Raw genomic sequence first — 13,486 nt, forward strand, 5'->3', positions numbered from 1 at the left:
GAATCTTTTTTTTTGGCTGGGTATGTCTAGTTGAATTTTCTCAAGATGCTTGATTCAAATGATTTTAAAACGCAAGTGGTTTATTTAGTTTGTAAGTTACATAAGTTCTTAGAATGTCATACAAAGCAGAATGAGACCTCTAAAAGAAATATACTAAAGCAGCATTTTCATTTATCTGCTGAATTTGCAACACTGAACAAGCTTTTTTTTTCCTTTTGCTTCATGAAAATTCATATTACATTTACACCTCTTAACAATTAGAAAACTGACTTTCATACCACATTTGCCATGTTTTCCCCCAGGATGAACAGCAGACTGCCTGCACGCAATACCCAGGATTTGCCAATATCAAGAGTTCAGAAAGCTCCATTGCTAGGTCATCCAAACCCTATTTGATGTAAATTACTGTGAAGTAGTATCCTTAGCAAAATTTAAAACTTAGTTCTTCAGATCTTTTATATTTCTTATTGTAATAAGAATTATTTGACTTCTTCAAATGCAGAACAATAACAGTCAATACTCTAAAATTTTCTAGTCCCACTTTTTATTAACAACAACTGATTTTGACACCATTTTTCCTTATATTGCCCAACTTTCCTTGCTGTAGCTAGTACAGGAGGAGTAACATGTTCCACTTTACCCTCTTTCCACCAAGTTTAAGATAAGATCATTCTTTTGCCCCACATAAAAACTTGTTAGCAGCTGCTGGTCGTTTCAAACAATAGTTGCATGTCATACTCTAGGAAGTAGCAGAAAACCATTCAGTTCCATGGGTGAAAGGGACTGTAGCTTTTAAAATCAACAGTACACCTTGGTGAACAAAGGCGAGGTTCTGAAGACAAAGGATGTTTAGCCATTGATTGTATGACTAAGGGTAGATTTTAGTAGAGAGATGAAGCATACAGAAGCTACAAACTATTTGTTAGGAATTATCTAATGAAATACACAGATTTGAGACTGGAAAAAAAAAAAAAAAAAAAAAAAAGAAAAAAGCCATTGTATCCCAGAAGGATAAAATGGATATTCTTGACATTGTTTGCAGAGATTTGTATACACCAGTGAAAAAAAAAAAATAAATCCTTGAATGAGGTTATGGAGTGCTAGAGGAAAGCAAACTATGATAGCTAGCACAGAGGCCTCACTTCCTTTCCCAGGAAGCACATGAAAAAGAAGAGATTGTGTGCATGCCAACTTGAATTTACCAAGGTCAAGAATTGTCTGACCAATCTGATAGCATTTGATGAGATGGTTTCTTCAGTGGATGAAGAGCATTGTCATTTTTGTTGTTAACTCCTGCATGTGGAATGTAATAGCCCATGCACCAGTACAGGCTGGGTGTCAATTGGCAGAAAAGTAGCTTTGCATAAAGGACCTGGTTACTGTAGAACACCTTGTATATTGAGCTTAAAGACATGGTTGTATTTGCAGTATAAGGGAACTCCTTCCCAACTTTACAGATCTGCTATGCCCTCATTGCCTTTATGTGCTTTTATTAGGAAGAATTGAAAGTTGTTGTAGAGTTGAATTGAAATGTGAAAGGCAAGTTCAGGGTTTGCATGCCCTACCTTGTGACACACAGATTTCCCTGGGAATTGAAGAAAGCAAACACTAAGGAGTGTGTAGCCTCCTGTTAGGAGCCAATGAAATATGTGTAAATGCTAAAGCAGCACTGTCCCATTCAGATCAGTATCATAACAATGGGCCTATGGTTTGGGAAGAAGAGTTTATTGCCTTCAATTATTTCTTCAAATATTCAAATATTCTCCAAAATATTCAAATATTCTCCAAAACCCAAATGTAATTCAAGTTCTTGAGAACAAGTATCTGTGAAATTTGCCGACGACATATTGTCACATACAAGTTTATGTGAAGAATAAGAATATATTTGTGCCAGTAGAAACTTCTACCAATAAAGTAGAATTAAAACTCCAGCCCACTAGAAAATACCCTTTCCATATACTTACTTAGGTTTTGTTACACTGACACAGGTTACCTGTCTTCTATTGTTTGAGTATTTCTATACTGGGCATTCCCATGTATCTAAACACTCTGCTATTTGGTTTTCTTCAGCTGTGCTTTGAAAGAGTTCTCATTTGAATCAGAAACTGAAGCAGGCAACTTGATCTTCTGGCGCTGTCCTTATCGTTTCTTGTCAGACCACCGTTTAACCACTATTAACTTCCAAAGATGTTTTCCATTGATAAGTAACTTGTGTTGTTATTGAGATAATTAAATATCAATGCATTGAGGACAGAATGCATTAGAACAACATTTGTCAAAATTAGCAGCATTCATACAGGTGATTATCAAGAGGAAAAATCATGCCTAATAGGGCTCGCTCTAATTATTTGTAGCGTAAATCTAAATCAATCAAAATCAAATCAGATTATAATTGTCAATGTTTATTACACATTAAGAGCAGGTAATTTCTCAAGTACATTGAGTGAAATACACAATACTTTACCTGATCATTTGTACTATTGCACTTAAACAAGTGAGGCGAGATTGATTTAATCTACTTGTAGATCCCAATGTAACAAACTGAATTTGCTGTCCCATGCTCTCTTTACAGACTATGCTCTTACTTTTGGAGAGCTCTTCTTCTAGCCCATTTTAGGTATCTCTCAGCATATGATTAACTGCCTGAGAAGTGCAAAATCCCTTTCAGTAAGTGTAAGGGAAGCCTCTACTCATGTGTAAGTCTCTATTTGTTATATGAGTCCAAACTACTAAAAACCCCACCAATTTTCAGCCTGATTTTAAAATGTGAATTCAACTAGAAGTATAACTGTTCTTTTTATTACAGTGGGATTATAGAAATGTGTAGGAAAAAAAAAAAACAAAAAAACAAAAAACCCCCACATTGTTCCAAGTAGATTAACTATGATCTCCAGTTTGACAACTTCCCCCATATTCCTGAAAATACTTCATGATACAGCAAAATCCCCACAAACCCAAAATATTGAATACTATCTCCCAGTTACTATTTAATTTAATGTTGCACATACTTAAAACAAAAATGAAAAAACTGTTAATAGTACACACTCAAACACTCAAAAGCTTAAAAATGATACAGGTAATGTCATCTATGAAACCTTAGTCTGACCTTCTCAAATACTGAAATCTAATTACACAGCTTTTCCACCCTCATCTCACTTGTAAGGGTAAACTGCTCACATGAATGAGCAGTGCTTTACTACCACTCCTATGGCCAAACAAGATCTTTAAGTCTAATCTAGGTTTTACACTCAATACATAATTGCACATTTTCCTGTTTCTGCTGCAATTATACAGATGGGCCTGATTAGTTCAGAAATTACTGCTTATCTCCAAAACTGAGGCATCGCTGCCCATGGCAGGGGGGTTGGAACTAGATGATCTTACAATCCTTTCCAACCCTAACTATCCTATGATTCTATGACTGGAATGAATGAATGTTTATGCTCAGAAAACTGAAGACCAGGGAGATTGACAACTGGAAGCATTAACTAGTTCTGAGTACACAGTCTAAAATGCTTCAGGATTGTTCAGAAATATGCAACACTACATAGTTTCATATATAAGTACAGTATTTACTGACTTCAGTTGAAACGGACAGCTCAGAACTTGAGAATCAGATTCAAGAAAATCACATTTAACTTTATACCTGATTTTCAATATCCAGTAACAGAATATCTTGTTTTACTATCTTTCCTCAGCATTAGAGACTATATTATAGAACAGTATAGGCAACCTATGTTTTCTGCTGCAGTATTTGTAAGATCATGCTCTTCCTCTCCCGTTTCCCATAAGTATTTATCTTCCACTACATGCTAAGGAATCCTATAATACCACCATTTACAAACCATACCCATCCAAGCCATTAGGTCCACAGCACAAAACATAGCCTAGTAGAGGACAAGAATGTGCTACAATGTAATTAAGTACTGCCACAACATAACTCTTGAAAAAGGACAAAAGAGTTATATAGCCATTCTAAGCATCTAGAATTAGACATAACATTAGAGCCTGTCTTCCATGCCAGGCTTTACACTGAAGATCCAGTAATTCCATTTAAGATCTTCTTCCATTTTATTTGTGAATTGATATAAATTACATAGATTTTTATTTAATGTTTTATGTATTTCCATCTGCTATTTTATCTTCATGTTTTGAGTAGTCAGCATTTTAGTCCCTAAAACCTACTAGTTGTTAAGACAGAAGAGGAAGAGGTATTTTCTTTTTGAGATTCATGTCTAAATGTGGGAATAATTCAGAAGTTGACTTCATCTTTGCTTTAAACACACACAGTATGCAAAAGTATTTCCTCTTTAGAAATCTCAATCTACTGAAATCAAGTCAAGCACACTCTCAGGTTTGAAGAGTTCAAAGGACCATGTTCACATCAGTATCATGTTAGAGTTCTTAATCTAAATGCAGCCCTCCTTCCCAGTGTAAATCCTGTGGGGAACACAACAAAATCTGATGTATGTACAGAAATTGCACTGATATATTTAAATAGGGAAAAAAAAAAAAAATCAGGTATTTTACTGGCAATTGTTTTACAGATTCCTCCTACTTCCATGAGTGACCAAGTGCATATTTTTAACTCAACGTGGATATTAATCTGTGTTAAACCAGTATTTACATCAGCCTGCTGTACTTCTGAGTTACACAATTTTTGTAGGTTATATCTTTGCTAAAGTCTAGCCCACTTCGACAATAGAAACATTGATGACTTTGGACAGCATTCCAAAAGAAAAGGCCTTATTTTCTCAGCCAAAAGCTGTATTCCTTTATAAAAATATCCTTTAAAGCAAGTTTGACTTCCAAAGGAAAGCTGTACTATTTAAGAGTTTTGCTGCTTTATGGACTAAGCTAAGTTATATTCCATTTCAGGCATTTTAAATCATACAGAATTTCAAAGTATAATGAGACTGTACCTTTCATCAAATCTCACTGAGGCCGATGTTGCACACAGCATCCCACCTCACTGCTTAAAAAGACAACATATATTTAACCATAGGTTAATTTTAAGCATAGGTTAATTTTGGCCTGAGCTTATGATCACCACCTCAGCTGGTTACTAAGAACATCTCCCCGTTCTCATCAGGAAGTTTGGTCACCACTGTAAACTCAAACACAGCTCTTAGCTCATGCAATTCTTAGGCTATCTCCTGTTTGGATATAGCTTCAGTGTTGACAATGAAGCATTGTATTGTACTATTTTGTAAATACCTTCTAAGGCTACTGATAAAATTGTTCTCCGAGCTTTACAGATGCGAGTATGCTTCTGCATTTACTGCAAAGACAGTTTCAAGAACAGTAGGCAACTATTTTAGTAGTGGGGAACTTACAAATAAGCTACATAAAGAAATACTGTACTTTCTACTATTAATTTTTGTCCACATTTATTTATGAGTAAAACAAATAGCAAACATTACAGCAAAGGGGACATTCAGGGCCAGATTTAAAAGAAAACAGATGCCTGGATAAATTCTGAATTTAGGCACCTCAAGATTGCAGACAAAGCACACAAAAAAGTGAAAGCCATGAGCGTTTCAACAAACTTTTTAAGTGCATTTCAGTATTTATTTAGATGTTTAAGCTCTCGCACTAGGTTTTACAAGCTGGTGAACACTGGCAAAATTATTTCTCCCACAGAACTATAACCACACATTCCCAAGACAGTATAAATATATGGTTGAACTAACATTAATACACATCACCATTTTATCAATTACATAATAAAACAAATTATCAAGTATTCAAATATTAAGTTACGCAGCTTGAAAGGCATACAAAATATTACAGAGGTCTGCCCAATTCACAGCAGAAACTCAAGGAGGAAAAATAAAAGAAAAACGAAAAAAAGAAAAGAAATCACACTTTCAACAAAGCAATAGTTGGTAAACAACTTCCAATAGGTACAAGTAAAAGAAATTACAAGATTTTTCAGAAATTTTCTGATTCAGAATTTTTAGCTACAATAACAAAGCATTTCTACGTTTTAAAAAAATATTTACTAAAGTAAAGGGCATATTCTATACTTCCTGCACAAGACAAAGGCAACATTTTACTAGAAATATTAAATAGCCCCTCCCAACATTTTCAGGCCCTCTATTAAGTTGCACATGAAGTGCCGACATTAATTTTACTGTAAGGCTTTTTGTCTGGAGACATTAAAGACTTGTGTGCTTCTGTACAATTTAAAAGACTTTCTACATGAGTAACCAGATAGTAATGATTTGTAAAATGGAGAGGTTCAAGTAACAGAAAAGTACAGATGCTGGGGTAAAAAGTCACTGTAATTCATAGTATTAAAAAGACAAGACTGTGCAAAACCTGGTAATTTCTAGTGCGATTGTGGGAGACAAAACATACAGTGAGCAGGCAAGACTACCTTAGAGGCCATATTCTTAAATATTGAAATGGCTGTATCAAAAAAAAAAAGATAATAAGGGTCCAGGTAAGCTGGTAGTTCTCACATCAGAACTATGCTCATTTATAAGGAAAAACATGTAGCTGATATGCTGGGTATTTTGGCACCTAATCTCTCTACAAATTGATTTCTTTTAGTACCCCAATTTTTAGTAGTTGAAACTATGTGGTAAAGACTCAATGACATGATTAAAGGTTATTTGAACCAGTAGTTAATGAACAAGGAGACAGCTCAGAAACAGGGTACAGCAAAAACATTTACTGGGTCTCCAAACGGATATTTATCTAAACATAGAAGTTCCATTTCTACTAAGCCTTTAGCCTATTAAATACTCCTAAGGAAGCTTCCTTCGCTACTAAAAAAAAGTATCGGACTGATGTCTTTGTCATGCAGTCTGCTTAATTCTAGTTTCCATCCTTTATTCCCAAAGAAGTACTATAGGCTGTTGAGCTTTACTGAATACAACAATTATTTCGGTGACCATTGGAGTCTTTAAAGCGCAGACGCATCTTGGGGCGGTATTTCTCCAAGTACAGAAGTTGCTTGCTGTTAAAAGCTCCACGCCGCTTCCTAGAGGAGGGGAAAAAAATATTTTAAACAGAACATTAATCTACTGCCCAGTGAAATAATATCACCAACCAGAGAAAAATATTTTTAGGTCCCTTAAAAAAACCCCCACCATTAAGTCAAGACTGTAACCAAAATACGGATAATTAAAAGTGCCAGGAAAGAGGGTGGTAGCTTCCTTTCACAAATACCTTACTGAACTGCAAAGGAGCACACAGCATTTTAGACAGTATTCTGGCCTCTGATACACACCAGCCAAAGATCTTATATTAATATCCTTAGAAGGAACTTCAAAAGGAAGCAAGAAAGCAGACGAGATATGGTGGTCTTAAAGCTGAAGTTATGCAATCTCTTTAAATAATTATGGAGAGTACTGGAGTATTAAAGTATATATTATAAACATTGCAATTCCCCATAATAAAAGCTTAACAGAAATTGAGCTTTCTTGGTTTCTACAAACCAAAATTATGTGAAAGAAGGGTACATATTTGTTGAGCATTTGGAATAAGTACCAGGCTTATTTCTCACTTTATATACATCAGCCTACTAAGACATACATACCAAATTTAATTCTTTAAAGGCTTGGCAATTATGCAAGAAGTATTTTGGTACTGTTTATATGATCTGCAGCTTCTTTTAAATATAGTTAATTAAATATATGCAAAATTAAGGCAAAGACTACAACTATTCTCATCCAATATACATACGTTCATTAAAAAAATCCAAGGAAATATTTTTCTGCAGTAGAATAGCAGGAAAAAAAAACCCCCACCCCCCCAAAAAAAAAAACAAACCCCCACACTATGAAGAACTGTTTAGCACACTTTGATGTAATACAGACGAAAGGATCCACAAACATGAATGCGTGTTGGCTCTAGCTATTAGACAGAATCTAAATTTCAAAGGTATTCTGACTCTCATATGCACAAAGATAACCCTGCAGATCTAAGTGAAGGTTAGCTGTTAAGGGTTTTATTTAGATTAAAAAAAAAAAAAAAAAATCTTGCTCAAACGATTACTTCCTGATTCTGGTTTCCACAGGAACAAGAAAAAAACCCATCATACAAGCAAAGTCCTACAATGCTGACTGTATGCAGCATGTGTGTTAAAATGTTCAGACGTACTAAATATCTTAAGAGTGTAAGACAAGAACAGCATTCAGAATTTGCTTTGCTTTAGTGCCCAAGGATATATCAATATGTTGAATCTTGGAAACAGCTAGATATTAGCTTCATACTTACTGTCTTATGAATTGCACTGCATCTTCATACTTCATTCCACATTCTATCAGTGCAAGGGCAACTAAGACTGGAGCTCTGGTTAAAAAACAAAACAAAACTAAAACCAAACCCAACATCAGTTTAGCATTTGCCAATACATATTTAGAAAAGAGTTAACTTCCCCCAGTTCTTTTTTCTGTCCTGTGTATCTGGTATTTTTCCCCTGAGGAAGCAAAAAAAGACATGTAGAAGCCGTTTTTCATAGAATGGTTAGGGTTTGAAAGGACCTTAAGATCATCTAGTTCCAAACCCCCTGCCATGGGCACGGACACTTCACACTAGACCATGTCGCCCAAAGCTCTGACCAACCTGGCCTTGAATGCTGTCAGGGATGGAGCATTTTCCACTTCTTTGGCAACCTTTTCCAGTGCCTCAGCATCTTCACAGTGAAGAACTTCTTCCTTATATTTAACCTGAACTTCTCCTGCTGAAATTTAAACCCATTACCCCTTGTCCTATTGCTACAGTCTCTGATAAAGAGTACCTCTCTGGCACACCTGTAGGACCCCTTCAGATACTGGAAGGCTGCTATGAGGTCTCCACGCAGCCCTCTCTTCTCCAGGCTGAACAGACCCAACTTTCTCAGCCTATCTTCATACGGGAGGTGCTCCTGTCCCCTGATTATCCATCCCTGTGGCTCTCTGCATTGCTCCAACAGTTCCATGTCCTTTTTATGTTTAGGACACCAGAACTGTGCACAATACTCCAAGTGAGGTCTCACGAGAGCAGAGTAGAGGGGCAGGATCATCTCCTTCGACCTGCTGGTCACGCTCCTCTTGATGCAGCCCAGGATACGGTTGGCTTTCTGGGCTGTGAGCACACACTGCCGGCTCATATTCATTTTCTCATTGACCAACACCCCCAAGTGCTTCTCTGCAGGGCTGCTCTGAATCTCTTCTCTGCCCAACCTGTAGCTGTGCCTGGGATTGCTCCAACCCAGGTGTAGGACCTTGCACTTAGCATGGTTAAACTTCATAAGGTTGGCATCAGCCCACCTCACAAGTGTGTTGAGGTCCCTCTGGATGGCATCCCTTCCCTCCAGCGTATCAACCGAACCACACAGCTCGATGTCATCAGCAAACTTGCTGAGGGCGCACTCAATCCCACTGTCCATGTCACCGACAAAGATGTTGCACAGGATCAGTCCCAACATCGATCCCTGAGGGACACCACTCATTACCCATCTCCAATTGGTCACTGAGCCGTTGACCGCAACTCTCTGCATGCAGTCATCCAGCCAGTTCTTTATCCACCGAGTGGTCCATCCATCCTGACAAGCCCCTCCCTGCTGGTGAGCACAAGGTGAAGCATGGCACCTCTCCTCATTGGCTCCTCTATCACTTGCAAGAGGAAGTTGTCATCCACACAATTGAGGGATCTCCTGGACTGCCTGTGCCAGACCATACCATCCCTCCAATAGATACCAGGTTTGTTGAAGTCCCCCATGAGAAAGAAGGCCTGCAAGACTGAGGCTGCTCCTACCTGCCTGTAGAGGGCTTCATCCACACAGTCCTCCTGATTGAGTGATTTTTTACATTAACTTAGCCATTATACCATCCATTTGAGCTACCCATCCTCATGTGAAAATGGGATTTAAATTAACCTGAGCTTTGTTCATCTGACTTTAGGTATAGGAGAGGACAGCAGGAATAAAATGCAAGTAATATTTGCCCATTTGTTTCAAAGCCAACTGATTGTGAGCAAGAGTTGCATATGGGCTTCTATTCCCATAAACAAGCCTCCTTAGAAGCAGTGAGGACCCCATAGCAACAAGAACCAACAAGTCCTAGAACTAGTCACAAGTTTTAGGAACAGATGCAATCCACAGGGTGCTGCACACCCCCAAGGATTTCCTTGTTTGTCACACTATTATTCTTCTGACAGAACACAGTTTTCAGTCAGAAAAGCTTGACACGAATCAAACTCAAATACATCAGCAATTTATGGCTTAAAAAGAAAAATCGAGACAAACCCTCATGCCACAGGCTAACAATAGACTTGTGCACCTCATAGCAAGCTTAAGTGGTCTCATATGTTCAGGAATTAAAAAACCAAAACAAACAAACAAAAGCCAAAACCAAACCAAAACCCACAAAATGAAGCAAAAAACAAAAACAAAAACAAAAAACCAAACCACAGACAAAAATCCAACATGATAAAAAACTAGGATCTGCAACCAATTAACTGCCTAATTTTGAGGAAAGCCCAGCAGATACCATTTTAGGCAGCTTAAGGGACTTCTTTTGGTAGCATTCACCACTACAGTCAAATTTGTTAATGTGAAGCCATACCACAAACAATGGACAAACCAGGCTTATGGACAGCAAGATCAGAAACCTACAGTTTATATTGGATATGGTGAAATCCATGGCTAGAATATGGCTACTGCTTTTTGAACACATCTTGTTACGGGTAGTCTAGAACAATAGCAGCAAACCATTATGTTCTCACAACTGAGGATGAAATTGAAACAAAGCTTTGGGACTTTGGAAAATACTCTTCATCCCCTAAACACATAGTAGATGAAAGTTTGTCATGATATACCAAGAACACCCCTCTTTTTGTGGCTGAACCCAGGACAAGTGGTTACAATACCCTCAGTACAAGGAGGCTGACAATACTGCTGAAATGGGGATGAAGAGAAAACTTCGTAAAAAACACATCCATTAGAATGAAGACAACCTAGTAGGACATAACATCAACGGGGCACTCATCAATATGCTTGGTACAAGACTATACTTGTTTACCCAGCAGTTTTTGTGAAAGAGCTGTGATAACAGCATCATCTATTAATTAAAATCCTTTAAGTCTAATATGTACTTGCAACCGTTTTCTTGCCATCTGAATGACTTTTAACTGTGAGGTCATTCCAGTACTTGGTATGTGACTATTTTACATTCACCTCAAGTAAACTTTTGTACTTGATCTCAACAAGTCTGACCAGGCATGGCAATTCAACAGTTCTTTAAAACTTTACCCACCTTCCAAGACCAGCAACACAGTGTACAGCAATACAACAACCAGGTTCTTCACGAAATTTAACTTTAAGGAGGTTTAGCCAATCGTCAACAATCTGGTTAGATGGTGGAGCACCGTCATCAAAGGGCCAATCCTAGAATACAGGATGACATATATAAATATGTAAGCATAGAACTCTTTATGCTGTATGCTGTGTGCATACACAGTGTGTGGGAACAACGGAAAAAAGAGCTGACAGCTAAGGGAACCACTCGAGCTTACATTTTCTAGTAGTGTAACTACGCAATATTAGGAATATAGTCCTTTCAATCAATTGTCATTGACCAAATTATTTTGCTCAAACCTGGCTATTTTTTCCTGACAAGAGAAAGTGTCTGTACTGCTTTTGCCTCCATCAGTTGCTGGAGTACATTTGTAGAGCTAATAAGGTGGTGTCAACAGAAATTATTTTTTGAAGTGGGGTGAGGGAGTGGGTTGGTTTTAAACTCTGCTCCTACACTACTTACCAAAACCTGAATGCCTTCTTTTTCCACCGGAGCAGTGTCATAAGTAGCTTCACACACTCTTACCACTGTGGTAACACCGTATTTCTTAAGTTCCTAGGGAATTATAAAAAAAAAAATAAATAAATCCTGCTTTAAGAGTAAACCAACTTCACTTACGACTGAATTTTCTGTTGGTTAGCTTAACAACTCGCTTCAAAATATTCAGTAAGCAAACTCACAGACATTCTTGCCACCCTGTGAGGAATACAGACAGCTGAAATAACTAAAAACCTGTGTGCTAATGCCAGAAACCTTTAACCTGTTGCTGCAAACAGATTGAAGATTAAGTTTTGTTATGTTGGATCAGACTTTTTTGTTTTAAAATCATATCCAGATAAATACTAATGAAATAAGTAGTCTATCTCCAAAAAGATAATTCCTTTTAAAGTAACAGGATGTTTCCCGGTTTGCTTCACTAAAAGCATTTTGATATGACGATTAGATCTTCCCTTTCTCTCTATTTAAAACAGGCTTATAAAACCTCCTACTGTTAAGAACACAGGACAATACATTGTTCCAGTTCCTGAGTTACCGTAACAATTTTGCTTTTCATTTTGCTATTACCCTCAATAATAATAATAAAAAAAGGTGATCACTCTTCATTCTCCTTGCAGCAACCCATCATTGTCACTGTAGCTGTCACTGAAATGACTGAAGTGTAGTCTAAGCATCTTTGACTTAGTAGTCAAGAGTATAATGGCAAGCAAATGTTATCTCACTCTGTTTCTTGTAAATTATCACACACTGGACAAGAGACTGCATTACAAGCTCAGACCTTAACAGGAGGTAACTTTGGAGGAACCTGTTGTTAGAATATATGCATCCACTTTAACTGTGCAGTTTATAGCTCCAACATGCTAGATTCGAGGTTCAGATGATCTATTCAGATACTAGCAATATATGCCAAGCAACCTAGCTTTAGTCAGTAAACAATTGCAGCATGTGCCAAAATACTTACACTAGCTTCAGCAGCTCTGGATGTAGAGCAAGGCTACCACCACAAATTTCACTATGACACTCAGAGGATTCTCTTAAGCTATACTAGAGTCATGAAAGCATATTGCCATCCTGTTATTTGTTCCTAAGCTTCTGATCCACAATGTATAGTTAATTATTCTCTTTTTTAATCACCAAGCAATAGGTGCAGAGAAATGTTACGCCACTTTAAGTTAATCTAAAAGTGAATTCTTATCACTAGCCTACTTTTGTATCATTCTACACATAACTCTGCCAGACAATTCCTGTTTTCAGACCTAACCAATGTACAACATACTATATGGTATAATTATTTCTTTGCTTCACTTTCAGAAGTATGTTTTTGTGAATAGATTTATCTGTAGGTCTTTGGATCATGGCATCAGTATTTGAAAAAGGTCAGTACACAAACAGCATCATACCTCTTCATATGGCTTCCACAGCTGTTATCAACTAGTAAAGGAGTAAACTGTCAATACAGCATGCTGTTCAGACATTAAAAAAAATACACCAATAAGAATTTTGTTCTGGCCTTACCTCTATAAATTTGTTTAAGGTTGCATTGGTTGGATTGTGTGTGATTAGGAATCTCATGTTCTTGTAGGTGATTTCCACAGGAGCTGGGCGGTTCATTCGGGCCATATTGATTTAGATAAACATGCAACAAGATAATGAAAGGATTCAAAAAAAATTCTAATACAGAAGTGATGTAGAGAAAC

The 13,486-nt window shown here is 37.2% G+C and overlaps 1 protein-coding gene across 2 annotated transcripts; it reads right to left on the minus strand.

Moving 5' to 3' along the window:
- Positions 1-5,393: 5,393 nt before the first annotated feature.
- On the minus strand, positions 5,394-13,440 carry PTP4A1 (protein tyrosine phosphatase 4A1). 2 transcript variants are annotated; one of them, XM_080614965.1, is made up of 5 exons: positions 13,305-13,440; positions 11,754-11,846; positions 11,250-11,380; positions 8,230-8,304; positions 5,395-6,991 (listed from the first exon to the last, which is right to left on the minus strand). In XM_080614965.1, exons 1-5 carry the CDS (start codon positions 13,407-13,409, stop codon positions 6,874-6,876), a joined length of 522 nt encoding a protein of 173 aa, XP_080471091.1. In that variant the 5' UTR covers positions 13,410-13,440; the 3' UTR covers positions 5,395-6,873. The 2 variants fall into 2 exon arrangements, with proteins under 2 accessions (XP_080471092.1, XP_080471091.1); XM_080614966.1 differs by lacking the exon at positions 8,230-8,304 and having other exon boundaries at positions 5,394-6,991.
- Between the last annotated feature and the right edge of the window lie 46 nt (positions 13,441-13,486).

This window comes from Psittacula echo (assembly GCF_963264785.1).
Source record: "Psittacula echo genome assembly, chromosome: 4".
Classification (NCBI taxonomy): Eukaryota; Metazoa; Chordata; class Aves; order Psittaciformes; family Psittacidae; genus Psittacula; species Psittacula echo.